The 26,335-nt window shown below is 27.7% G+C and overlaps 6 protein-coding genes and 1 long non-coding RNA gene across 14 annotated transcripts; 5 read left to right on the top strand and 2 right to left on the bottom strand.

The window, feature by feature from the left end:
• The first annotated feature begins 40 nt into the window (after positions 1-40).
• On the top strand, positions 41-2,288 carry LOC122517196 (uncharacterized protein C630.12). Of its 2 annotated transcripts, none has more exons than XM_043635632.1 (7): positions 41-307; positions 601-810; positions 983-1,145; positions 1,259-1,390; positions 1,504-1,638; positions 1,749-1,980; positions 2,080-2,288. In XM_043635632.1, exons 1-7 carry the CDS (start codon positions 291-293, stop codon positions 2,268-2,270), a joined length of 1,080 nt encoding a protein of 359 aa, XP_043491567.1. In that variant the 5' UTR covers positions 41-290; the 3' UTR covers positions 2,271-2,288. The 2 variants fall into 2 exon arrangements, with proteins under 2 accessions (XP_043491567.1, XP_043491566.1); XM_043635631.1 differs by having other exon boundaries at positions 1,749-2,001.
• A 920-nt stretch (positions 2,289-3,208) lies between these two features.
• On the top strand, positions 3,209-5,116 carry LOC122517115 (DNA polymerase beta-like). Its single transcript, XM_043635490.1, has 6 exons — positions 3,209-3,700; positions 3,862-4,061; positions 4,130-4,290; positions 4,362-4,659; positions 4,722-4,917; positions 4,986-5,116. Exons 1-6 carry the CDS (start codon positions 3,634-3,636, stop codon positions 5,078-5,080), a joined length of 1,017 nt encoding a protein of 338 aa, XP_043491425.1. The 5' UTR covers positions 3,209-3,633; the 3' UTR covers positions 5,081-5,116.
• A 604-nt stretch (positions 5,117-5,720) lies between these two features.
• LOC122517113 (heparan-alpha-glucosaminide N-acetyltransferase-like) lies at positions 5,721-9,175 on the bottom strand. 4 transcript variants are annotated; one of them, XM_043635487.1, is made up of 12 exons: positions 9,061-9,175; positions 8,439-8,614; positions 8,242-8,351; positions 7,881-7,987; positions 7,655-7,770; positions 7,460-7,557; positions 7,260-7,367; positions 6,921-7,197; positions 6,543-6,822; positions 6,342-6,466; positions 6,016-6,199; positions 5,721-5,906 (listed from the first exon to the last, which is right to left on the bottom strand). In XM_043635487.1, exons 2-12 carry the CDS (start codon positions 8,565-8,567, stop codon positions 5,728-5,730), a joined length of 1,713 nt encoding a protein of 570 aa, XP_043491422.1. In that variant the 5' UTR covers positions 8,568-8,614; positions 9,061-9,175; the 3' UTR covers positions 5,721-5,727. The 4 variants fall into 4 exon arrangements, with proteins under 4 accessions (XP_043491422.1, XP_043491419.1, XP_043491420.1 ...); XM_043635484.1 differs by lacking the exon at positions 9,061-9,175 and adding an exon at positions 8,826-9,053; XM_043635485.1 differs by lacking the exon at positions 9,061-9,175 and adding an exon at positions 8,851-9,053.
• A 143-nt stretch (positions 9,176-9,318) lies between these two features.
• On the top strand, positions 9,319-14,191 carry LOC122517114 (heterogeneous nuclear ribonucleoprotein H). Of its 2 annotated transcripts, none has more exons than XM_043635488.1 (9): positions 9,319-9,471; positions 10,145-10,411; positions 10,647-10,790; positions 11,774-11,912; positions 13,021-13,190; positions 13,263-13,456; positions 13,550-13,669; positions 13,843-13,942; positions 14,072-14,191. In XM_043635488.1, the coding sequence occupies exons 2-9, from the start codon at positions 10,153-10,155 to the stop codon at positions 14,155-14,157; spliced, it is 1,212 nt and encodes a 403-aa protein (XP_043491423.1). In that variant the 5' UTR covers positions 9,319-9,471; positions 10,145-10,152; the 3' UTR covers positions 14,158-14,191. The 2 variants fall into 2 exon arrangements, with proteins under 2 accessions (XP_043491423.1, XP_043491424.1); XM_043635489.1 differs by having other exon boundaries at positions 9,319-9,475.
• A 7,333-nt stretch (positions 14,192-21,524) lies between these two features.
• Positions 21,525-23,297, top strand: LOC122517111 (GPN-loop GTPase 3). Of its 2 annotated transcripts, XM_043635483.1 has the most exons (4): positions 21,525-21,775; positions 22,046-22,113; positions 22,376-22,572; positions 22,655-23,297. In XM_043635483.1, the coding sequence occupies exons 2-4, from the start codon at positions 22,069-22,071 to the stop codon at positions 23,250-23,252; spliced, it is 840 nt and encodes a 279-aa protein (XP_043491418.1). In that variant the 5' UTR covers positions 21,525-21,775; positions 22,046-22,068; the 3' UTR covers positions 23,253-23,297. The 2 variants fall into 2 exon arrangements, with proteins under 2 accessions (XP_043491418.1, XP_043491416.1); XM_043635481.1 differs by lacking the exon at positions 21,525-21,775 and having other exon boundaries at positions 21,795-22,113.
• On the bottom strand, positions 23,287-26,125 carry LOC122517110 (PHD finger protein 12). 2 transcript variants are annotated; one of them, XM_043635479.1, is made up of 5 exons: positions 25,892-26,125; positions 25,573-25,772; positions 25,013-25,290; positions 23,900-24,933; positions 23,287-23,803 (listed from the first exon to the last, which is right to left on the bottom strand). In XM_043635479.1, exons 1-5 carry the CDS (start codon positions 25,937-25,939, stop codon positions 23,432-23,434), a joined length of 1,932 nt encoding a protein of 643 aa, XP_043491414.1. In that variant the 5' UTR covers positions 25,940-26,125; the 3' UTR covers positions 23,287-23,431. The 2 variants fall into 2 exon arrangements, with proteins under 2 accessions (XP_043491414.1, XP_043491415.1); XM_043635480.1 differs by having other exon boundaries at positions 23,900-24,930.
• LOC122517112 lies at positions 24,804-25,880 on the top strand. The gene is made up of 2 exons (XR_006303734.1): positions 24,804-24,888; positions 24,958-25,880. It is a non-coding gene; the product is annotated as an uncharacterized LOC122517112 (long non-coding RNA).
• Positions 26,126-26,335: the final 210 nt, after the last annotated feature.

The raw sequence follows: 26,335 nt of genomic DNA, 5'->3' as shown, positions 1-26,335 counted from the left end.
TGAAAATACGAACTTAAAGTATCAGGAGATGATTTTTACCCTCTAATCTGGAAACCCTACAGTTTGCTCTTAATTGTAAAAGGGGTTGTAATTCTAATACATGTAACATATAAGAATGTATATATAACTTCTATTATTCTCTAATTAAAATTCTGGAAACATTAAAAATACACTTAAACAATTATTCAAATTAACAACAATATGAGAACATTGGAAATTAGTTAATTTATAATATCAGAATTATAAATTGTAAAGTGTTGTTATTAAAAAAATAAATAAAAAACGTTAAAATGTTGAGGCGAAATAGGTAACTATATAACGGAATAAATTTTTATTATTTTTAATCTTATTTAATAATTGATGATTAAATTTAATAATTAAATATTAAATTTTTTATATTTATTTGCCAAAGAATTATAATATTACTTATAGATTTTTTATTTTTTATTTTATAAATAAATGAATAGTAATGTATATGAGTAATAATAATAATAATAATAATAATAATAATAATAATAATAATAATAATAATAATAATAATAATAATCATAATAATAATAATAATAATTATAATAATAATAATGAAAATTTATTACTTAGGTTGAAACATAAAATGATTTGCATTGGTACCATTATATTTGCTACTATTATTTATAATGAATATCTTGTATATGAGATACAAAAATTTAAATGGACTTTGCCAGATTGTACAGATTGCGTTAAAGTACTTCTAGTAGCGGATCCACAAATATTAGGAGAGAAAAATGAGAATTATATAGGCTCGTGGGTAGCAAGATGGGATAGCGATAGGTAAGTATAACATCAAATAGAATAATTAGAATACACTGACACTGTTTGACCGTTAAAACCTTGGATACCCAGTATACATTTAAATATATATATTAACATTTTTAAAACATTTAATGAATTGTTAAAATTGATCTCGGTTATTTACAGGTATTATTACAGGTATTATTTACAGGTACTTAGAAAAAACCTTCTCAAGAGCTTTAAAATACTCTCAACCAAATGTTATAGCATTTCTTGGTGATCTCATGGATGAAGGGCACATCTCTGACGCAGAAACATTTAATAAATATAAAAAAAGATTAGATTATATATTTCAAACTTCTGATGATATAATGGTATTATAGTTTTACAAAATGATTTATGATTAATGATCTATTTCATTTATCTGAATGATATATTTTGCATCGCTTTGATTAATATTTTACCCAATTTACTTGACATTAATTAGAAAATTTATTTACCTGGCGACAATGATATCGGAGGAGAAGAAAATAAGGTCTCAATGAATATTCATAACAGATTTCATTATGCGTACAGTCAGCCCGATGTGTTAGTTTATAAACGTGTTACATTTTTTAAGGTAACATACCTTTGATAAACAGATTTTTTAAGCTATCCGATTTTCATTAAACTCATTTTATTTTCTAGTAAATATATATTTTTTGTTTGTTCTTTATTTTTGTTTTTGTTTAGGTAAACAGATTGACTCGTTTTATGCCGGAAGCTCCTAAGGATGCATTTCTTAATGATTATGCTGAAAGAAATACAACCAATGTTGTACTTAGTCATATACCATTGTTATTTATGCCAGGAAGTTTTGTACAAAATGTATGTTTATATATACATTTATAAGAGATACTTTATGATGATGATGATGATGATGATGATAACGACGGCAACGACAATGATGATATTTTTTATTTATGTTTTCGTTGTAGATTATCAAAGAATTATCACCACAAATTATTTTTACTGCGCACGAACATAAAGCGTTACACATAAGCTTGGATACGGCGACTGATCAATTAAGTGAAATCTGGGTTCTTCCACCTGACGAGACACCTCTTTATCAATTAAGAATGGATGTAGGTGATATCCATGAAGTTCAAATACCCACATGCTCTTATAGAATGGGCACTCGTAATATGGGTTATGGAATTGCGTATATTGGTATAAAAATAAATAATAATAGTATATTTTTATTTTTATTTCCTAATGAGTCGTTTCTAGTGTGTATATTTATATATATATATTCTTTTATTATTACAGATACTCAAGAAAAAATAGTGCAATTCACAATTCTATGGTTGCCAAATAGATTGCTGCAGCTAAAGATTTATATTTTTATTATAATACTAATGATATTATTTTTAATGTGCTCTTGTATATGCAGCTGTTGCTTCAAGACTCATACAACATACAATCGTATACCCACCATTTCACAATACAGTAAATCATAAAGCGTTAATATTCAAAAATTTGATTAATTCTTATTTAGAGCGACAGTAATCCGTCCAAGTAATGTGATTGTTCTATCATCCATTGGATATTTAAAAAAAAAATTTAATAGAAATTATAAATATTAACGCTCTCTTTTATTCTAATAGTTTTAACAATGGAGATTTTTATTTAATTTAATATATCTATAAAATGTTTCCTAGAATTCCTTTATTATATAACACATACATATGTGCCTGTATCAGTGTTATGCACATTCGTTATTATGCATTTGTGTAAAACACTAGACATAGCTTATGCAATGCTAAGAAAATTATATCGATTAATATTTTTCTTATATAAATAATTTAACAAATGTTACTGTATATAAAATTATATTTAAATATATAATAAAAATTCAATAATCAACACACACAAACCAAAAAAAAAATATATATATATATATATAAATAAATATTATATTTGAAGGTGTGCATACACGCAAATGTCAAAAAATAACATTATAAATTTTAATTGATCTATCTTATATACAGCAAGATTATTTTTTAAATAATAATGAATCTATTTTTTGCATTTTTAAATGCATTTGTAATAATCCTATATCTATGTAAATAGAATTATCTTCTGCTAATTATATTTTATGATTAGAAAGTGGTAAATAAATACATATGTTTACTTTCAATATGAATTATTCAATCTTTCGTTTTTTTCCTATTAAATTATAAAATAAACATATTGTTTTATATGTTACATTTTTCTATTAACTTTTCATACAATTTACATGTTGATTTTCTACATTTTTCTTTTAATTAAAGTTCCAAATTATATTCTTTTAAAGGATAGTTTTTCTTTATAAAAATTATTAATAAAATTATAATATACACAATTGTTATATAAAAATGATAAAAATTTAATATACATATATCGATTATATCATTAGGTTATTATCGCGCATATATTTGCGTATTTATATGTACCGTGAAAGACTGAAATTGAAAAATGTTAAGATTCATATAATCGCTCCTTCTTGGTGTATGTCTGAAATATTAAAAAAAAATTCTATAAGAATAAACCCAAATATTCTATCTTTCATCGACATATTTGGTATGTGTAACAAGCGACCATGTGAATTTAGACATTATCCAATTTCGGTATTTCATGGTAATATATACATTCGTTGTATATCCCCTGCCAACTTCATTTGTTGAGTTCGCTGTAGTCGGTGACAACATCTGATAAAATAATAATGAAGCCGGGTTTTGAATTTGTATATTAATTTAATCAAAATCAATTAGTTATAAAACATACATTTAACAAATAATTAATGTACTTCAATTAACGTGTAAAATTTCTACAAAAAAAAAGATGGGTAAAAGAAAAGCACCAGATAATGCAGGAAATCCTAATCAAGATTTATGTGATTTTCTAATAGGTAAATGTCAATTTCTAGATTTATATGAAACATAATATATTGTTAATATATATAAATATATTTATCTGAAATAAACAAAGATGTCTACACTGTAAATAACATCTTAATTATAAAAATATTTAAATACTTATATATACATATATCTTATAATTTGTTTATAGAACTGGCAAATTATGAAAAAAATGTTAGTAAGAATGTATACAAATATAATGCTTATCGTAAAGCAGCTAGTAGCTTGAGTACTTTAAGCGACAGAGTCAAGAGCGGAGAAGAAGCTAGAAAGTTGCCAGGAATAGGAGAAAAAATAGCTAAAAAGATAGACGAATTTCTTCAAACTGGGAAATTACGCAAACTCGAAGAGGTAAATATCTTGCAACATATTTCTATTATATTTCTATAATGTCGATGTTAATCATTATTTCGTTGTAGATTAATAAAAATGATGATAATGTTGCAATCAACTTGTTAACCCGTATTTCTGGTATTGGTCCTGCTAAAGCAAAAGAATTAGTTGATGATGGAATTAAAAGTTTGGATGATTTAAAAAAACACCAGGACAAATTGAATCATCATCAAAAACTTGGTTTAAAGTATTATTGATAAACTTTGTTTGTCTACTATTATTATTACAAAAATTTATGAATTACATTTTCTTTTCTAGGTATTTTGATGATTTTGAGAAAAAGGTACCTAGAGCAGAAATAACTGAAATAGAAAAAATGTTAAAGAAATATATTTATGAATTGAGTAAAGAATACATTATTACTATATGTGGAAGTTATAGACGTGGTAAAAAAGAAAGCGGAGATATTGATGCATTGATAACTCATCCAAATTATATTTCCAAAAATAAGGAATCGAAAAAAAAGAATAGTGATATGCTTAAAAATATTGTTGAATATCTTGAAAAAAAACATTTAATTACAGATACAATGTCTATTGGGCCAACAAAATTTATGGTAAAATAATTAGATTTTTGTTTTGATTCAATTATTAATGATTTGTTAATTTAAAATGTTAGGGTGTTTGTCGTGTGTCAAATGATAAAAGTAAATCATTCAGACGTTTGGATATAAGATTGGTACCATATGATCAATATTATTGTGCTATACTTCATTATACTGGTAGCGATCTTTTTAATAAAAACATAAGGGCTCATGCGTTGGAGAAGAAGTATACATTAAATGAATATACATTAAAAAAACTTACAGTAGAAGGTATTATTTGTTAATAAAATTGTTTCTATTGTATATGATAAGAAATTGAACAATAATCTTTATTTCAGGTATCCCAGGAGAAGCTGAGAAAATCACATGCGAAGAAGATATTTTTAAAATACTTGGACTTCCTTATAAAGAACCAAAGAATCGAGATCTTTAATCATTTTTATTCTACATACATAAAAAATAATACAAAGAAAAGAATTATATTCATTGTGAACAATGTATTAGTATTTAATAATATTTATAGTAAGAGATTCGAATATATATATATTTTGTAATTATTTATTATACATTTATTTTCTGTGAACAAAATTGTTTCAAAAAATACTTTTTATTTAAAAATAGTTTATGAATAAAATAAAGCTTTTTGAAAAGATTAAAAAAATTTTAAAATTTTTTTGAATCTTCATCTTTTAAATGAGACTTTATTCATTACAATCGATTCAATTAAGAATTGTTTCTAATAGAAAAAGGGGATCATATTTTATTATATTTATTTATATCATATATATTATATGAGACTTTAAGAGAAAAAATCAAATATTATTATTTATTAAACTAAAATAAATATTCATTATCTCTTATGTTATAAGTAAATAATATTCTCTCTGGTATCTTATTACAATGACACTTATATCATTTTGTTAAATAATAATATAATATCATTTTTTATTATTAATTGACAAATATCAAGTTATCTGAATATTAGAAGAATGAATTTAAATATTTTTTGAATATATATAAAAAAGAATATTATAAGAAAATAATTATACTTAACGTCTATATTACATTTTTTCCAAAAATTTAAACTGTAATAACAATTTCTTTTTTGTAAAGTACATATGAAATGAATGTCCATAACACTGTTGTCCATAGATTTATAACAAGTTGAATTGAATGTGTTGGATTATTTTCTCTCCATGACCAAGGAAATAATCCCATTGTAATATAATGTCCAACATAAAGAAATATTGAATTAGCTCCTGCACAAGAATAAATATATTATATATATATACACACACGGAAATATGCATTTGAATTAAAAAAAATATGAATGTTTAAAACCATAAATAAATTTTATCGTTCACAAACCTGCATATACGAATGGTGCTCCAGTGAAAAATTGCTTATAGTCAATTAAATAATATAAGATAGCAAATAAAAGGAAAGCAAAGCTGCTTGTTGTTAATACAAACGAAAGTGTCATCATTTTTTTGCTAAGCGGTATTACACCATCTACTAGACTAAAGTTGCATAAAAATCCAGCGATGATACCCTAAATTAATATAATTACATAATATTTATCTATTTACCACACACTTTCATTTTTATCATTAATAAAAAGACTCAAATGGAATTTGTGATAAATTTGACTATACGTGTATGTATATAACGCATAACATAAACAAATTATTTACCGTAACCAACGACCATAACAACCATCTTAAAATTTTAGATTTACATTGATAATAATATAGTAAGATATGTCCAGCTTGAACTCCCAAGTAGACGATAAATATTGCTGAGATAGTATTCATTATTCCTGAAAAATATGATTTTAAATATGTAGAATGTATATATTAAAAACATATATATTTCTTGAATGAATAATAACATGCCTTCAGGATCATGCTGTAATATATTTCCATATACAAGATTGTTTGTATTATTATACATATGCTTGCCAAAAACATATCTGTCAATATAACCAGCTGCACCGCCAGTACAATTTGTGTATTTTTCAAAAGTATCATATCCTCCTGGTCCTAAATATCCTTTTGGACAATTTGGGACTGGCAAGAGAAAAGTTATTAAAGTATGAATGACAACAATAGTTAAAATGATTAACCATTGAATCCAATTGTTTAAAATATCTTCTAAAATGGAAAATCGTCCAAGCTGCAATAATCAATTTAAAAGTATTATTTTCTCATTGTTTTCATTATACAATATATATATATATAAAATATTTGTGTATAATAAATAAAAGAACGAACCGAAAGAGGCGATCTCACAAATAGTGTCTCTAATACAGTACAGACAAAATAAGAAATTGCCAAAAGTTGTAGAACGCCAGGAAAACGAAGATTTTCTAAATAGTAACTTTTTCCATGGAAATTTGAAAATATTTTTCGAGAGTTAAGCATTAAACCAATTAATATTAACATTAACATTCTGGTAAAATTACGCATAATTATTTTTGTTCGTGAAGACGTATAACGAAATTCTCCTCTCTTTGATATTGCTATTGTCATACCCATTATCCATGCAAACCTGTAATATAAACTTATATGTGATTTAATCATATAAAAAGAAATTAATTAATAATAATTTACCAAGGAAGCACCAAGTCAGCAGCAGTAAGACCAAACCAAGCACTATGATTGAAAAATACATATTCTGCTCCTCCATTATTAACGAATATCATTAGCAGTATTGCAATACTAAAAAGAAAGATATGAATATTTTATTGTAAAGACAAAATAATATTAGAATATATATAAAATAAATTCAAGTTTAGAGAAAGAATTATTACCCTCTAAATGTATCAACTGACTGGACTCTTGTACTTAATCGAGTTACATTTATTGCTGATTGAATTGGTCTTTCAGATTCTTGTAAGACGGATAAATCCTTTAGAATAATAATAACAGATTTAAAAGATAATATGATGTTATTTACAAAAATATTTATAGATCTTATTATTAATATATGTATTTTATGTACGTACATCATGAAGATATATTGCATCCCGCTGAAAATAATGTTTTATAGCTCTCAGAATAACTTTTCCTATTTGTATGACAATTATTGACATAATTAATAACAACAATGCTGCTATTAACGCTGGAAAATAAAATTTTTATTAATTAAAATAAAATAATTATTTATAAAAGCAGAAAAGAAATATGTTAAAAAGATTGTTTCTTAAGTATAAATATATATATATAGCTTACGAAAATAAGCATTCGATGGATTATTAATTAAATAAACATTTGAACATATTTCCTCGGCAGACAAATTCCACCCATATCGTCCATGTTCTTTGAACGTATATGTTGTGCTAAATAGAAGTTAATAAATGTATAATTATAAGCGCAGTGAAGAATTTAACATGTTAAGTGCCAAGCTTCTTTTGTTTAGCTTATTGTTCAGGCTGCAATAATCTGTTATTTGGAGAAATACACAAGAATGTCAACCAGTGGTGATTGATGCAGCTTGAACGAAAAGTCTAAGGCTGGTCCATTGAAACTGACATGGCGTTTAATGTGTTAATGAAAATATTTAAATGTTTAAGTATATATATTATTTTCTTACTGGCACCATTCATATTTATTCATATAATACATGTGAAGTGGATATTTTGTAGACACTAATAATGATGTGGTATTTTCTGCAGGTAAATTGGCTGTTGGTATTCCATGACACTATATAAGATAAATAATGAAAGTATTATATCGTGCATATATAGCATGTTATAAAATGATAGCATTAGGTTTATTATAAATACATACCAGTCTACATTCAGAAAAGGTAGAGTAGAATGTAAGATTTTGTTTATATTTATTTATAATACTCAAACATGCTTGATCAATTCCAAGCGATGCATTTGGATCCAAACAAGGATTGGTCGCTTTTTCCATGATAGAAAATGTTTTGCTTTACACGTTTGTTATTACAACATTACTCTCTATAATTGTCAAAATCAAAGAGACATTGTTATTAAAATAATATATATAAATATAGTATATTAAGATTGATAAATTCTTATATTTTTTTTATATACATTATAAATATATACATTGTTAAGAAAATTGTGTAAATAATTTATTATCAGAAAATTTGTTACAATTTGACAAGCATCATTCAATATGAAAATTATTTAAGAAAAAAAAGCTTGCCTTGTATTGTTATTATTTGTATTACCTACTAATTAATGACACTCAAATTTAATCATTCCAAGCTCCAAGAAATTGTCAACGCTCCCAGACTTGAAAATGACTTAAAATGACATACTGTTTCAAATACTGTATCATTAAAGTTATCAATATGAGATTGTATGCATCAAATTATTATTAGTAAGTAGAAATAGATATATTATATGATACGATACAAAAATGCCTATGTTGCACTCACTTTTAAGATAAGTGAATGACGTCTGATTGGTTGATGAATGCATTGCACTGAACAAAAAAAATATTAACTATATTTCAATATTATTTTATCACATTTAATATAAATAAATTGTTAATAATAATAATTAGGTATTATTCTTCACTTTTGGAATGAAAATAACACAAACAAATGTTTTACATTAAAGTACAGTTTACATTTGTTCAAGAATATTTACATATAAATGTGAGCGTTTACATGGAAACGAAGTGTTAGGGAAGCCATTTGGGAGAGCGCCATTTTGTCGTTGGTGTCATAAAATCCGTGGTAGTGTTATAGAACATCTGCCGAAATTGCCCTTGAATTTTCGTTATTGTATTTTATTACAATTAATCAAAAAGTTAAAGTTCTTCTAAACTTCTAAATATAAATAAAGTAAGTAAGTAAGATTAACAATTTTTAAAATTTATTTAATGCTAGATTATCTTAGAAAATATTATCGCAACTTGGGGCGTCTTATAATATTATTCCAATGTAGTTAATTTTTGTTATGAAATCTTTGTTTTACGCATTAAGAAATTGATAATATCGATAGTATAATTTTATAAAGACAAAATATTGTTAATCGTAGTTATAATTATATTATTATTAACCCTACAATCACGGGCAACGTGGAATTCGCGGTCCAAATATTTTGTAAAGTTTAACGAAATTATCGATAAGTTTCTTTTACTATATTTCCTGTAAAATACGATAGTCATATTTCCTACAAATATAATACGATATTAAGAAAATCCCTTCTTTTCTTTAATTTTTTGAGTCTTTTTTTGTTTCTTTTAATTTAATTCTTAGAATATATCTATATAACAAATAAAATTAGCTCGTGGTTGGAGAGGGTTAAGCCTCTTCTTTATTATAGTCATCTAATAAAGTGTTTAAGTAATTAGAAGAATAAGTATATTTATATATAATCAAGAAGTATAAGAAAAAAAAATTGTTTATAAATTACCTAGTAATAGGTAATTTATTAACAAGTTTATTTAGTAAATTAGAAATCCGCAGATACATGTGGATTATATTAAAATATCATTTTTGTTTTCTTTTGAAGTCTAAACCATGTCAAATGGTGGTGGAGATCACGATGATGAGGGATATGTCGTTAAGATACGTGGACTTCCATGGTCAACTACGGTGGATGAAATAATGAAATTTTTTGGAGATTGTTCCATAACCAATGGAAAAGAGGGAGTACATATGACTATGTCACGCGAAGGAAGACCCAGTGGGGAAGCTTATGTAGAGATGGATACTCCAGAAGATATAGAAAAAGCTTGCAAAAGAGATCGAGATCATATGGGACACCGATACATTGAAGGTATATGTAATATTGTATATAATCATTTTCATTTAGACTACGATGACCTGTTGGGTATAAAAATACATTAGAATTTTAGCTATTGGTGACTGATGCAAAGACCAAAAGTCTAAGGTCAGTCTGCGAGGACTGATATAGCATTTAATATGTTAATTAACCTGTATGCATATATACAGCTTATCTTATTAAAAATATTCTCAAGATGTAACTAATATATCTTATGTTACTTTAATAGTTTTCAAGGCAAAAAGAGGAGAAATGGAATGGGTAATCAAACGAAGTGGCTTAAATTTAGAAAATGCAATGGACGATGGATGTGTCAGATTACGTGGACTACCATTCGGTTGCTCCAAAGAGGAGATTGCACAATTTTTCTCAGGTATTTCATATATTTTTATCTATATGTTAATATAATTTGTTTTTCTTGTTCATGATTGACAGTTTTTACTAAGTACTATTAGCTTTTGGTTAAAAAAAATTGTCCAGCACATATTTCTTTCTTTAACTTTAAATAGTCTCATTTCTTAAGGCACATATTGCTAAAAATAAATCATAATATTACTATAATTCTGAATCACAGGGACTAAATGCTTTTGATGGTGGTTCCACTGTTTAATTATAACTTGGTAATATTTCTATTTTTATTGTTAATGTGTAGCACTCAAATGTATATGTGTTTGTGCATGTGTTAACAATATACAATGCAGTAAATGATAAAGAAAACTTTACTATTAGTATAAGAAATTTTGATCTCTAATTAACTTTTCAATTAAATTTGAAAATTTATGTATTATAGTATTTTTTTTCAATACAATATAATATATTGTTGTGACTATAAGTGAATAACATTATTAACAAAATTTATTTTACTTAAACATAATTTATTAGGATCATATTTATAAATATTTGTATTGAAAGTATTGAAAGATATATTTGAAGATATATTTGAAGATATATTTGTGTTAGTTCAATTATTGAGTATACGCAATTTACCGTTACCATTACCAATTATTAATACATTCAAATTTTAATCCATCCCAAGCAGTGTCTCTGTGTTTCTACGTATCATTACTATCCATTTTAGTTACAATAACATATCATATCGTGAATTTTGTTTTTTAATTACAACGTATATTGATTCCATAAAATAGCATTGAACTGCTGAGTTAAAATATAAAAGTTCTGCTTCTACTTCATCTTTGCAAGAAAGAATATGAAATTGGAGTAAGACAATTTAATAAATATCTGCAAAGGCTAAGTAAATTGTGCTTAATAAGGGTTTGATAAGTACATTGATTCGATACTTTAACTCATAATTGGGTATTACGCTACAATATCGATGTTTGATTATGTGTGGGTCAGGGTTGGAGATATTGCCGAACGGGATTTCACTACCGACAGACTACACGGGCCGCAGTACTGGGGAGGCTTACGTTCAGTTTGTAAACAAAGATGTTGCGGAGCGCGCTCTGCAGAAACACAAGGAAAAGATAGGACACAGGTGGGGCACTGACGCTAGCTGGGTTTGGGTATATTTATGATTTTTCAATATCATTTTTCTATGATCCATAGTATACGTAGGTATATACATTTTGTTAGTCAATAGCGGGAATCAGTTTCTTTAAATATAGAAGCAGTTTCTTTAAATTCACTATCTTTACAAATTAATTTCAAAATGACACACAGTTTATTTCTATTCACTCAATATTATAGTACACGTCCTGGTAATTCAGGAAGTAACCATTGTTTAAATAAATACAAACACTTATATCAAATGATTATGTAAAGGAACTGCCTCTTGGAGGGTAGGATCAAAATAAGGCTAAACATACGTAAGCAAAAGTACTGTTGGCCCAACTGAAACCTATGGGTGGGTGCCGGGCGGGAAGTATCCCGTGACATCGTCATCAAATCCCATGGGAGGTGGGTAGGGCCCCAGGATGGGTAGGCACTACAGAGGTAGTAAAGATCAATTTGGTACTTCTGCCTCATACTAACAATTGCACTTTTCTTACAAAGCACAAGATATATATATATATATATCGTAAATTCTTAAATGTCGTAAATATTTGGAAAAAATTTCTTCCTTTTCTTTTTTTGTATTTATTTTTTGTTTATTTTAATTACATAAAGAAGTAGAATACAAGCAATTAAATTGTACGTATTGATTTACAATAAGATAAATTATAAGAAAATTCATACTATAAAAAGTGCAATTGCAAGTGTCATTTGCCTGAAGACCTTGCATCACAAGAGCTAAGGTTGGCATAAATTCATCAAAGCAATGTCATCGTGGAAGGGTGTCAACAGAAATTTAAAATAAATGTGGAGGTGTAGTATGCATAGTTGTTTCATTACAACAAAATTGATTTAAAACATTAGGTTTCCTATTTTTTTTCTTTTTTTTTTTAATTTTTTTTCTTGATACGAAAGCACTACTGTTTTTGACTTATTGAAGATATGAATTTGAACACATAGTTTACAAGTATTAATTGTCTCTTTTTTAAAGTTATATACTTTTCAATGTTTAATTACATTATTATCAAAAAATAATATTTAATCAGTTTAATGCATAAAACATACTCATTAATACATTTAATTATTAACAGGTATATTGAAATCTTCCGAAGCAGTTTGTCTGAAGTACGTGCTAGTATAGGACCAAAAATGCGTGGGCCAATGGGTGGATTTAATCAGAGACCTGCACCTTACGATCGTGGTGATCGTTTTGGAGGCATGAATCGTTTTAGTAACAATAGCCGAGGATCTAGAAATAGAGGTATTCATAAGATTTAAATAAATATTCAGAGAATCATAATTGTTTCTTACCTTTATATGCAATATATTGCAGATTTTGATAGTGGTCCTTGGGGAAGCGGAAATAACTTTAATTCACGTGGTAGTGGAATGGGTATGCGCGGTGGAATGGACATGAAAGGAGGAAATTTCAGAGGAAGTGGTGATAATTGGGGCAATAATACTGGTCTTCATAGTATACATATGAGAGGTTTACCATTCAAAGCAACAGAAGATGATATAGCAGATGTAAGTACATCGAAATTACTGTCAATTATAGTTATCTATTAAAAAAAATATGAATGGAACAATCGTTTATTAATTAAACATATGTAAATTTAGTTTTTTAGGCCTGTTGTGCCGATAAATGTTAAGATTCTCTTGGAAAATGGTGGGCGTCCATCCGGTGAGGCAGACGTGGAGTTTGAAACCCACGAAGAAGCTGTTAGAGCTATGTGCAAGGTTAAACAAATTGTTAATTTTTTTAACCTTTTACTTTTTAGAGTACTGTTAAGTTATCTTTTAGAGTACTCTTAAGAATTCTGAGTTACTTGTATTATTATAATTTCGATATGTTTGTAAATCGATATAGATGTATCTGTATACAATATTTATATATCTATTTAATATTACAGGATAAAAGCCATATGTCTTACAGATACATAGAGTTATTCCTTAACTCGAGTAACAGTTCGAGTGGAATGTCTTTGGGTGGTATAGGGAACTTTTGTGGAGGTATATAAATTGTTTTTTTTTTTAAATTAATAATAACTTTAAAATATATATATTAGTATCATGTTATTCACGCAAGATATATTGAATTAATTATACATTCTAAATTTTATTGTTTATATCTATTTGTAGGTTTGGGTAATAACTTTAGGCCAGGATATTCTCCGAATAGAGGATTCAGCAGTCAATTAGGAGGTAGTAATTACAACAGTTTTTGAGATTCGATGCCACGTTTTTCACGTTCTCTACGAAGAAGGATATAAGATGATGATGATGATTTAAAGTTTAAGGAATCAATATTCTAACTTTGAGAAATATTGATGCATATGGAATTACATTTTGCAAATGATATCGAACGTAGAAATTATTATTGCTATAATTGAATGAATTTTTTTTTACGTTCATTTATTAAAATAAAACATTTAATTATTAAGCAATTGGACAATTACTTAGATTTGTTCATAACAATTCCATTTAGACACAAACAATATACATTAAATTCAGTATATGTTAACATGATAAATGATAAATGATCTGTTTTTTTTTAAATTTATGTCGCACTTTTTCTTTTCTTTTCTTTTCTATTTTATTTTATTTGTTCAAATCTGTTCAATTCCTTTTACTTCTCTTATATTTCATATTAACAAAAAGGAATATACATAAGCAAAGTGTCCTATTCATGAATGTTTTTTTACGAAATATGGTTAAGAACGAATATTTAAAAAGTCGCTGTTAATATTGAAATCACAATATTATGTTATTTTACTTATTATTTCACTTAGAAATAATTCAATATTGACAGATTTGTAATAAATATTCATTAAACAAAAATTTAGGCAAATTTCATTAGGCACTTTGTTATTATAGTTTATCTTCATTTTATACATGAAGTTATTAGAATATAAAAATCTTCATAAGCTCAAAAATATTCGTTTTCTTGTTAAAATAATTTAGTATGAAATTCTGGATTGGTGTCTATAAGGATAAAATAATATTTAATAATATTAATTGTATCTTTTAAAATAATCGAATCACACGATTCTGCAGTGTTGTTTCATTGATTCGAAAAATGTAATACTCTTTAGTTTCTGTTTATGGTAATGATGAATGTCGCGTATGGATTGTGAATATGTTTATGTTCCTTTATTAATTCTACTTTGTATATGTGGAAATCGAGCCTATGCCATAAAAGTATGAAATAAAATAGTAATAATGAATGCCGAATGAGAATTGTGCTTTAAAAGTATAGTAAATAAAAATGTTATCTTCTTATTCAATTTTATTTTGTGATAATACCTAAACCATGTTTATCGCCAAATGATTATTACATTTATTTTACACAAATGTTGTACATCAAGTTCAATGCTATTGTTTAATACAAATTATCGTAACTATTGATACTTTGTAATACAGCAATAATACACAGTAAAATGAAAATTAAAACATTATAACGTAAGCGGTCTTTGGCTGGATTTTACTTGTTATGGAATGTATAGCATATAACATATGATAAACATTGTATGGAAAGTAATATACCATTGCCCGGGTCTAACCACGAGGAGGTAACCACTTCTGAAGACCCACGAGGGATGTGCATCCTAAAGATGTCCACATCCAAATAAAATGGAAAAGAAAGAAAATGATCTAACCAAGAACGTTTTTTAAGGAGCCCCACTCTTAGGCCCAACCCTAAGAGTTACATCCAAAAAACTTTACAATAATTATAGAGAATAAAGAGAAAAGTTTGAATACTAAATAAGAAAGTAAAAACGAGGAATGCATCTGAATAGAATTCAAGTAACATTGATGATTTTATTGAAAATTAATATTATCACCTTAATATAATTTCAATATATGCACATACGGAAATTACAAGTTACGAATATTTTATATTGAAAAATTTTCAATTGACCTAAAGTATAGTATAATAAAAATAAATGTATATAATTATGGGGGTTGATTAATGGTACCTGTAAAAAAAAGAAAATGCATTAAAAATAATTATCATACATGTGCTATGCTACGAAGAAAACAATAAACGGATTAAAATACTCTTCAGTTACTTTTAGAAATAATTATTTTCTGCTACTGTTTACCATAACTCTGTCCTCTTCTGGTTCGTTTCCCCTTCTCTTGGACGGAGTTTGACATCATAGTTTATCCTGCCAAGAAAATATTAAAAGGAATAGGAAAAAGGGGGGAAAAGTAGAACTTTTAAGGTGGAACTTTTCACTATTTTCGTTTTAAGTGGTTTTCCCCCGATCGGACTAATCCACTGACTCTAATTTTTTTTACGAGAAACCTAGGCTTCACGCAACAATCGACCTTTATGCTAACAGCAAGCGTGTGAGGCCTGACTAACCGATAGCGACCGAATCGAATACGTGTCGCTTCGGTCCTTATGCTAAATGCATATTTTATGCATATCAAATCGCGAATAAAAAAGAAATCTAAAAGTTATTCCATCTCAAATGTTAAGTAAACTCACTTGAATGTATGCTAACTCATGTGAGCATACTTGAAATAAAGAAAAAGAAAGAAAGTGAAAAAAGTAGGGAAGGTATGATGGTTGGTGGGGGAAATTATAGGTAAAGGACTAACTGTAAATGTATAAAAGTTATTAAAAGACATTATAAAGTAATTAGTTTCTGTATATTGAATGGTTAGAAGGAACCAAGGAAAGGGGTAAAGGAATATGATATCAATTGGGAAGTTAAGAGAAACTAATTACAATTATAATCTTTATGGTAAGCGGTCTTTGGCTAAATTTTACTTGCAATGGAATGTATATCATATAAAATATAATATAAAATATGATATACTGAAAGTAAAATACCATTGTCCAGGTCTAACTACGAGGAGGTAACCGCTTCTGAAGACCCGGGATGTGCATTCTGAAGATGTCTCCATCCGAATCAAATTGAAACTAAAGAAAATGATCACCTCGAGAACGTTTTTTAATGAGCCCCACTCTTAAGCCCCACCCTAAGAGTTTAATTCAAAAAATCCTTACAATTATTATCGAGAATGAAGAGAAAAGTCTGAATACCAAATGACAAAATGATAAACGAGAAGTGAAACATGAATAGAATCGAAATAACATGGAACCTACGAACAAATACAATACAAATAAAATACATTAAAAATACATGAAAAATAATTATCACATGCGTACGATGTTAAGGGGAAAAGAATAAAAAGATCAAAATTATACATTTAATTATACATGTAATTATACATTTCATAATACAAATAATTATCTTATACTATACTTTATTATAACTAAATCCTCTTCTGTTCTTCTTTTGGTCCTCGTGTGGTCCTAGTGTGGTCTTCCTCCTATGCAACTTGCAACAAAAAAAACAAATGGGTAGGGAAGAAGAAGAAAAGTAGCCCTGAAAACGAACCCGAAAAAGAAAAAGAAAAAATTATTTTAAATTTGCAAAGATACAATGTATGATCCATGGTATCTGTAAAAATTTGGACTGATTCATGGTACGTGTAAAAACATGAAAGTGCATTACCAGTGATTTTTCTCACACCAACATGAAACGAGGAATGCATCTGAATAGAATTTAAGTGACATCGATGATTTTACTGAAAAGTAACACACTCTAGTATAATTGCAATATATACACATATATAAAAATTATACGAAATTATTAAAGAAATTTTTAATAGAAAAATTAATTTACCTTCTATCTTGATTGATGAATGCCCGATGGGTCTCCTACCCTTAAGATGACGATGCCGTAGACGGTTCGAACGAAAATCAGGAACTTACGTGTTTCTTATCGCGACCACGGCACTGACTCTAATTTTTACAACTGCATTGCACGCAGTTCAAATATCAAACACTAACACGAACACTTAGCCTTCTGGTAAAAGAAAAAGAAAAACAAAACGATTAGAGTCATTGTTATCGTTTAAAAATTACAAGTAATTATTGAAGAAATGTTTAATAAAAAAATTAATTTACCTCTTATCTTCAGTGATGAATGCCCGATGGGTCTCCTACCCTTAGGATGACGATGGCACACGTATAAACCGAATAAAAGAAACTTTCGGAGTTTCTTTACCCGGAAAAAACGTCTAATTTCCGATTTATGTTTAACGATGCAAACAGACGAGTACCTCATTGCTTACGCGCTCGATTGCAATGATGTTCTGAAACAGAAAATGAAAAAGAACGATTAATATCGTCGTCGTAATAAAACACCATCGAAATTATCATAGAAAATGTGTGATAGAAAAATTATACTTACTTTAAATCTTCAGTGATGAATGCCCGATGGGTGCCCTACCCTTAGGATGATGATGAGTAGTAGACGGTAACGAAAATAAAAAACTATAAAAAAGTTTTTTATCGCGACCGCGAACGCGAACGCGACCGGGATGTGTTTTACCGACCGCACTGCACGTCAAAAACGACTGAAAGAATGCACAAGATTAGTGTTCCTATAAAATAAATCGAGTATTTTAATGTGGGATATAATATGAAGGTAGGATTAAGGGGAAAACAATGAAATGAATTGTAATATGATATTAATTAGGAAAATGAAAGAAACTAATTATCATTATAATATTTATGGTAAGCAGTCTTTGGTTGGATTTTACTTGCAATGGAATGTATAGCATAAAAAATATGATAAACATTACACTGAAAATAAAATACCATTGCCCGGGTCTAACCACGAGGAGGTAACCGCTTCCGAAGACCCAAATTTGAATAAATATTCATTAAATTTGATTTGTCAGTAAAACGAATCGATTGTAACACGTCGAAGTCTAACAGAGAACTAATTGGAAAACAATATAAGTAATGGGAACAATTTATGTTTACAAAACAAAGTAATTGAAGACAGTCATGCAGAAAAATCATAAATTAACACATTGACAGCCGGCTTCGCGAAAATGCGGGTTTGTGAGTCTGTCACTTGAGCGTCGGCCCTGCGACAACGCGGATCTCTGAGCTATTCAGTGATCAGAAACAAGCAAATAAGGCGTTTAGGATTTAAGTAGCCGATACGTTGCCGGCGCTCAGGTTTTAATTGTCTCTTAGGTCGCCGGCTGTCAATGTGTTAATAACGTATCAAAATTGTTTTTTATTCGAAGTACTTTAATAGGTATGTAATGTTTTAATCAATGTATATGCGTTAAAAATAATCTTAAATATAAGTAGAGTGTACTAGAATATTAAAATAATTGTTAATTAATCGATAAAAATATCTGTTGTTGTTAAAAAGTTCGAAATATATGATATAAGCACTGTCCTCTTCGAAATCTACCGTTGAAATGGGCCTTTGTCCTCTATGTAAATACTTTTATTAGGTGTTGTTTATATTACTTCCCGAACGTTGCGAATGTATATAAAAGAAATAATCTACTTAATCAATAAGATTTAAAATTATAACGCTCTTATTTTAGCATTTTTAACATTTTTATGTAATTGTTTAAACTAATGTACATTTGTTGTAACGTTCCTGTGTAGTGGTGACTTCGGAGGGGGAAATTTTCATCGAAAAGAATATCACATAGAAATTATTTAATATTTAAAGTATGTGAATAAATATGTAATGCTTATACTAGTACATATATGTTTAAACAATCTGAAATATAAAGAAAGTGTATTAGAGTATTAAAATAATTGTTAAATAATTAATAGAAATGTCTATTGTTGCTTAAAATCTAAGAGTATACGATCTATGTACCGTCCTCTGACTTTCCGAACGTTGCGCATGTGTGTAACGAGAATTTTATTTGTAATTAAGAGAAATAAAGATTAAAACGCTCATATTTTAGCATTTTTATGATTTTTATGTAATTATATAAAAGATCCTGCGCAGTGATGAGTTCGAGTGTAAAATTTTTATATAATATAAGAAAATTGCATTAGTGCATTAAAATAATTGTTAGTTAATCGATACAAGTGTCTATTGTTTTTTAAATGCTCAGAGTATATGTTCTGTATACCGTCTTTGAAATTCTCCTTTAGACTGGCACGTTGTCCTCTATCAAAATTCTTTTATTAAATGTTGTTTATATGACTTTCCAAATAAGGAAATTCTATTTATTAAAAATATTATTTCTTTTATACACATGCGCAACGTTTTGAAAGTCATATAGACAATATTTAATAAAAGTATTTTCACAGAGGACAATGACCCGTTTCAACGGTGGATTTCGAAGAGGACGGTGCATAGATCATTTTTTCCGAGCTTTTAAATAACAATAGACACTTTTATCGATAAATTAACAATTATTTCAATGCACTAATGCACTCCTCTTATATTATAGGAAAATTTTTTCTTCGAAGTCATTACTGCGCAGGAGTGTAAAAATAATTACATAACAATAAAAAATCTGCTAATATTAAGACGTTATAATCTGAAATTCTACTTATTAGGAATATTATTCTCGTTATAGACATACGCAACTTTCGAAAAAAGTCATATAAACAATATTTAATAAAAGTATTTTCACAGAGGGCAATGACCTAGTTTATTGTTAGATTTCGAAGACAACGGTAGTAAGATCTTATACTTCGAGCGTTTAGGCAACAATAGACACTTCTATCGATTAATTAACAATTATTTAAGATATGTCGCACATTCTAATATACTCTACTAATATTTTGGATTATTTAAACTAAAGTACATTTGTTTAAACATTCTTACATAATTATTAATTCGAGTTTTAAATTATTTTATATTCAAATTATATTAATAAGTATATAATATTTATATATATAAACATAAGTTAAGTATACTATATCTACGTTACATCTTGTTTAAACAATTAAAAATATTTAATGAAAATTTACCTGTACGCAATAGAAAACTTACAATTAGATGATCACTTGTCAGAATACGAAATAATACTGTTTAGATATATTTCGATAATCGAAGAAATATCAAATGTTCAATCTTCATGACGTCGCATGACGACTTTAAACTTTTGGTTAACCTGTAATGAGATATCAAATTAAAATTATGGTTTACTTTAAACAATTATAAAAATTTAATTAACATATATGAATTATTATTATATAATATTGTTATAATAATTATAATATTGAGCCAATGGATGCTTAAATTTGTTTATTTTTAACTAGAAACAGAAAATATAAAGTTTTAACTATGAATAAATAAAGTATTTTAAATAAAATGATCATCAAATCGTCGGAAAAATAAGAATAAATGATCATAAATCACTATTTGATTGTTTTTTATATATTCAATTTAGAATTACTATTTAAAAATATTTATATGTACCAATGTTAAATTCAACCGCCATCAAGTCGGGCCAAGTGGTACCAACCTAATAATATTTTTATCGTCAGTATTATATTGTAGGGTTTATCCACGGTTGCAGTATTTAGGTCTAAGAAGTTATAGTAATATTCGATTGTAACCACATTTTAATGGTTCATATAACAGAGAAACTCGGGACAACGACTCTATATTCTCCTGACTCGTGCATCCGATGCTATAGGTTTTTTCCCCTAGGATATCGATCCTTGCGAAGTATCAATAATGTTTCAAGATGCTACCGCGAGGTATCGTAGCGGTGCATGTGTTGTGTGGTGATACGCTACGGTCTAGGTGGTACACTACCGCCTTTTTTTCCCTATACGAAAATCATCCCAGTTAAGATCTTTTTCTATAACGTTCTCAAGATATCAGTCTTTCGTTTCTGGCGTCCAAGAGTGTATTTTTTATCAATATAATAAATTTTATATTTTCTTGTTGGTACATTCTAAAAGTGTACATAAATTCTCCGGATAACATTTGTCCGCCTTCCTGGTTCCCCACACTGTTCCTCGCACCATTAAATGTTAGGAACTTTCCATTATTCTCTACAGTATCTAAAAATAAGTTTATATAGTATTTTTATATCTAGGAATATATTTTTACTTCGCATTGTTTTCGTAGATCTAAAAATATAGGTTAATAACTACTTTTTTTTTTATCAATGTTACACTAGTGTACAGTAGTATGTGTGGATATGAGTAGTAAACTTAACCTTAATCTTCAATCATATATTACGAGGTATAAAAAATCTAAAAAGAGTAAATAATCTTAGAATTTAAATTTATATGTGTAGAAATAAAGTAAATTATTATCAAAATGAGGTACGCGCAACTTGTTATGGGACCTGCTGGTAGTGGAAAGGTATTTTTTAATTAATTTTTAAATTATTAATAACATAGTCTCTTTAAATATCAGATTATTGCGTATTAATGTTTCAACAAAATGATAAACTTAAATAATGTAAATATTTAAAAATATATTAAAGTATTTTAATGTAACTTTTATTATAAAATTAATATACTTTTTTATTATATATTTTATATAAAATTTAATATGTGAAATTTTATAAATTTGTCAATAATTTTTTTAAACTAATGTAAAATATCTATTTGTTTATATATAGTCAACGTATTGTTCTATCATGCAACATAGTGCAGCAGATGAAATGAAAACAATAGAAGTAGTCAATTTAGATCCTGCAGCAGAACATTTTGATTATGAACCTTTTGTTGACATAAGAGAATTAATTGAATTAGATGATGCTATGGAAGATGAGGAGTTGAGATATGGGCCTAATGGTGGTCTTGTATTTTGTATGGAGTAAGTTAAACAGATATTCTATCTTAATTATATTTATTTCCGGATTATTTCAATAAAAATCTTGTTTTCCCTTTGTTTATAGATACCTAATAGAAAATTCAACTTGGTTGGAAGAAAAATTAGATGATGTAGATGGCGATTATGTTATTTTTGATTGTCCTGGGCAAATAGAACTATATACGCATATGAAAGTTATGCGTCAGTTAATTAAAATGTTACAAAATATGAATTTTCGTATATGCGGAGTATTTATAATGGATAGTCAATTTATGATTGATGGATCGAAGTTTTTATCAGGTACTATGGCAGCTTTAAGCGTAATGGTAAATCTAGAAATACCACATGTTAATATATTAAGTAAAATGGATTTGATATCGAAGACTTCAAAAAAACAATTAGATGAATATTTGGAACCTGATCCATATAGTTTGTTATCTAATATGGAAAATGATCCATGGAATAAAAAATATCATAAACTTACAGAAACCATAGGTAAACTTATTGAAGATTATAGTTTAGTTCGTTTTTTTCCCTTGAATATTAAAGATGACGAAAGTATCGCTGATATTAAACTTACTATCAATAATATTATTCAATACGGAGAAGATGAAGATGTTAAAATTAGAGATTTTGATGAACCTTGTAATGATGATGATGCAGATGACACGAATAACAGTTAAGAAAATCATGCATGGTGTATATTTTAATAAACTATTTTCATAACACTATGTTTTAATGTTCCTTATCACAGGTTACAAAGTCTTACATGATATAATAAAAAAGATCATTTTTTAATTTACTTATTGACTTAAAAAGTTCTATGCACAAAGTACACAAGTATTTACAATGTTAGATCTCATTAATCTAAATGTGAACTTATCGTATTAAACACAAATGTAAGACATCCAAAGCTTAGAATAGATCCGTGAGCAATAATCGCACTTCCTTCCCAACCTTCTTCCAAATAATCTATTTTTTTAACTTCTCGGTACTTTGTGCTGCATTTACATAAATTTTCTTTACATGCATTTTTCAAAGGAGGAGGATTTTCTTTGTATATTATCGATTTAACCATTTCTGATGTTTCCTGTTCTTTACTTATTATTTTACTGTCATCGCTGTCCTCCTTATTATCGTTTTCTAATTCTTCTGTATAGTTACAAGAATACAATACATTATCAACAATTGTTCCATGTTCACTGTAATTAAGTAATTCGTAATGATTTGTTGCCTAAAACAAATAAGATAAATAGTCGCATTATCAATTTTACTAGTATTAGATAACTTTATATTCTTAAATATAATAATCTTGGAAAAATATGTTTACCTCGTCAAAAAATATGATAGCATGTTTAGAAGATATTACTCTGCAAGTACCATAACTAGATAGAACTAAATCACAATTTGGTCCATTTCCAATAGTCATAGTTTTATGAATCATAAAAACAGGTGGTTTAGGTTTCTCGCTTAAAGAAAAAAGTACAGCTCGAGCTTTAACTTTACAATTAACCGCGTTATAATTATCTCCTTCTGGATTTAATATTTGTTCTAATCTTTGACGCGCTAATGCTTCTAATACTGGTCTTTCTAATAACTGCACTCCTTCTTTCACATTATATGTAAACTGATCCGAATGTGTCATATTATTTTGTTTTTCACAGGAGTCACTTGACTCAATCAATTCCACTTTACCAATAGATTTTTCTTCATCGCTTTCTTTCCTATCACATTTTACCTCTGTTACATTATTTTTGCAAGGTGAATTATCAATATCCATTAGCATATCTGATTCCTTGTCATCTGTATGATTAATTTTTTTCAGTGTATCCAAATTATTTATTATTGCTGTTTCTTTTTCTTTTTCTTTATCTTTTTGCTCATTTTCTAATTTAATTGTTGATCTTATAGAAGTTTCTTGATTGAAATGACTAAGATCCAAATGAGGTGGATTTTCATAGTGATATTTAACTGAAGGAGGAACTTTTACCCGCATACGTCCTTCTAATTTTACTTTTGTGCGAAATAATGGATTGGCAGTACTTGCTTTACGCAAAAAATCAAGTTTTACGGCATGCTGATCTATCCTTTGATTGGCATATTTATCCCAAAGCTTGATACGTTCTGTTACTCTACATGAAGTTAAAAGATTTTGATCTATAAAATGATTCGGATGATTAGGACACATCCATCTTCCAATAGGAAAGGCAGTTAGTGGAGGATCCAAACAATCCTGATGAAAATAAAGTGGGCAGTAATCGCATGCAATTAATGGCGCTTTCCTGCAACTACGTCCGCATTCGAAGCATAGACGAGCTGGTAATGGTACCATCAGATTATTATCCAAGCAATGACTTTTCCCTACTAATACAAAAAATGTTTATTTAGATAATTTCAAATAATACAAATGTGAAGAATTGTAAGAGCAAAAAGCAACAATTACCATTGCTGTTTGATGAACTCTGTTGCTTCCCTCTTCTACCAGATACATAATCTACTTTGTTACTTCCAGGAAATATTATTGGCAACTGTAACTCTTTCGGAAGCTCAAATTCACGAGGATTAACTAAAGAGGCTGCTAAAGCTAAGATTTCTAATGCAGACTTTTTCTTCTTTTTATCATTTCCTTTATTTCCTAAAATTTCTCTTTTCGTTGCACATCGACAGGCATAACACAACCATTCACCATTAGGTATATCTGTTGGATCCACCGGCGGATAGCTACATGAAAAAACAATTATAAATAGATAATAATACAAGATCTCTAATGAAATTAATAGAAAGGACAAATTATAATGTTCATTTGATAATGCAGAATAAATTTTTCAAACTTTTATTACAAATACATGTCTGAGGATAGTCTTATATCATTAGTTTGTTTTTTTACAAAGCATGCTCTTCGTTCAATAATTTGATAGTGAATTTAAAAGCATGAAATACATTATTTTAAATACATTTATACAATCGCGTGAATCAAAGACCTATTATTTATCATTGACTCACTGGCATTGTAAGTGGTAAGATGCTGGACATTTGTCGCAACATATTAGTTCACCTCCATCTCTACACGCATCGCAAAAATCATGATTATGGCCACGACCTCGTCTTTTAAAATAAGGATGTTTCTTTTCCTCCTTTTCCCTTTTAGATTTAGCTGATTTAGAGTCTTCTGATACTGGCGGAGCTATGAGTGCTTGAATTTGCTGGAAATACAAATGAAATAAAAAGAATAAAAGATAAGAAATACATGTTTGTTATAATCTAATGTTATAATCTAATTGTTGAAAATATACAATTTACTTATTAATGGATATTTGCTTACAGGCATTAATCCTCCGATTAAAGCAAAACCGTACTCAACTGTACCCATTTTAATTGAATTTATTATTTATTTCAACTTGACTATTTGTGTTATATTTTATTCCATTATTATAAGATAAATATTGTCTTCCTGAGGTATAACATATCCTCCATAACTAACCACCATTCTTCAGCGCGCTTCAGCGCTGAAACATTTGCTGAAAATAATGGCTAAGCTTAAATCATGGAATAGTTATATCCATGATATATGCAGTCATAAGAAGATAGACCTTCAACGCGGTAAAATTCAAATTTTATTTTGGACTTACGTAGGGTCGAGATAGGTCATTAAAAAAATAAACATTATTTTCAATTAAAAATGTTTTAACAAATATATATATACCTTTTTATTTTATATTTATTTTATCAGTTATTAATAGCAATAATCTAATTTCGATATCAAGTA

This window comes from Polistes fuscatus, unplaced genomic scaffold (assembly GCF_010416935.1).
Source record: "Polistes fuscatus isolate 324 unplaced genomic scaffold, CU_Pfus_HIC Scaffold2, whole genome shotgun sequence".
NCBI lineage: Eukaryota > Metazoa > Arthropoda > Insecta > Hymenoptera > Vespidae > Polistes > Polistes fuscatus.
Note: the sequence above shows the minus strand (reverse complement) of the source record. Positions and strands in the feature narration are given on the sequence as shown.

Bases quoted from the DNA above. Each gene is read 5' to 3' on its own strand.
- LOC122517196 (XM_043635631.1), top strand. The intron at 1,391-1,503 runs GTAACATACCTT...GTTTTTGTTTAG, and splicing joins AACGTGTTACATTTTTTAAG to GTAAACAGATTGACTCGTTT. The intron at 2,002-2,079 runs GTATATTTTTAT...TTATTATTACAG, and splicing joins TATAAAAATAAATAATAATA to ATACTCAAGAAAAAATAGTG.
- LOC122517115 (XM_043635490.1), top strand. From the start codon at position 3,634: ATGGGTAAAAGAAAAGCACCAGATAATGCAGGAAATCCTAATCAAGAT. The intron at 4,660-4,721 runs GTAAAATAATTA...TTAAAATGTTAG, and splicing joins TTGGGCCAACAAAATTTATG to GGTGTTTGTCGTGTGTCAAA. The intron at 4,918-4,985 runs GTATTATTTGTT...TCTTTATTTCAG, and splicing joins AAAAAAACTTACAGTAGAAG to GTATCCCAGGAGAAGCTGAG.
- LOC122517113 (XM_043635487.1), bottom strand. From the start codon at position 8,567: ATGGAAAAAGCGACCAATCCTTGTTTGGATCCAAATGCATCGCTTGGA. The intron at 7,368-7,459 runs GTAATAATTCTT...CTTTCTTTTTAG, and splicing joins TCAGTTGATACATTTAGAGG to TATTGCAATACTGCTAATGA. The intron at 6,200-6,341 runs GTAAATAATTTG...ATATTAATTTAG, and splicing joins TGTTATGGTCGTTGGTTACG to GGTATCATCGCTGGATTTTT.
- LOC122517114 (XM_043635488.1), top strand. From the start codon at position 10,153: ATGTCAAATGGTGGTGGAGATCACGATGATGAGGGATATGTCGTTAAG. The intron at 10,412-10,646 runs GTATATGTAATA...TTACTTTAATAG, and splicing joins GGGACACCGATACATTGAAG to TTTTCAAGGCAAAAAGAGGA. The intron at 11,913-13,020 runs GTGGGGCACTGA...AATTATTAACAG, and splicing joins AAGGAAAAGATAGGACACAG to GTATATTGAAATCTTCCGAA.
- LOC122517111 (XM_043635483.1), top strand. From the start codon at position 22,069: ATGAGGTACGCGCAACTTGTTATGGGACCTGCTGGTAGTGGAAAG. The intron at 22,114-22,375 runs GTATTTTTTAAT...GTTTATATATAG, and splicing joins GACCTGCTGGTAGTGGAAAG to TCAACGTATTGTTCTATCAT. The intron at 22,573-22,654 runs GTAAGTTAAACA...CTTTGTTTATAG, and splicing joins GGTCTTGTATTTTGTATGGA to ATACCTAATAGAAAATTCAA.
- LOC122517110 (XM_043635479.1), bottom strand. From the start codon at position 25,939: ATGGGTACAGTTGAGTACGGTTTTGCTTTAATCGGAGGATTAATGCCT. The intron at 25,291-25,572 runs GTGAGTCAATGA...TTTTTCATGTAG, and splicing joins TCTTACCACTTACAATGCCA to CTATCCGCCGGTGGATCCAA. The intron at 23,804-23,899 runs GTAAACATATTT...TATTTGTTTTAG, and splicing joins CTATCATATTTTTTGACGAG to GCAACAAATCATTACGAATT.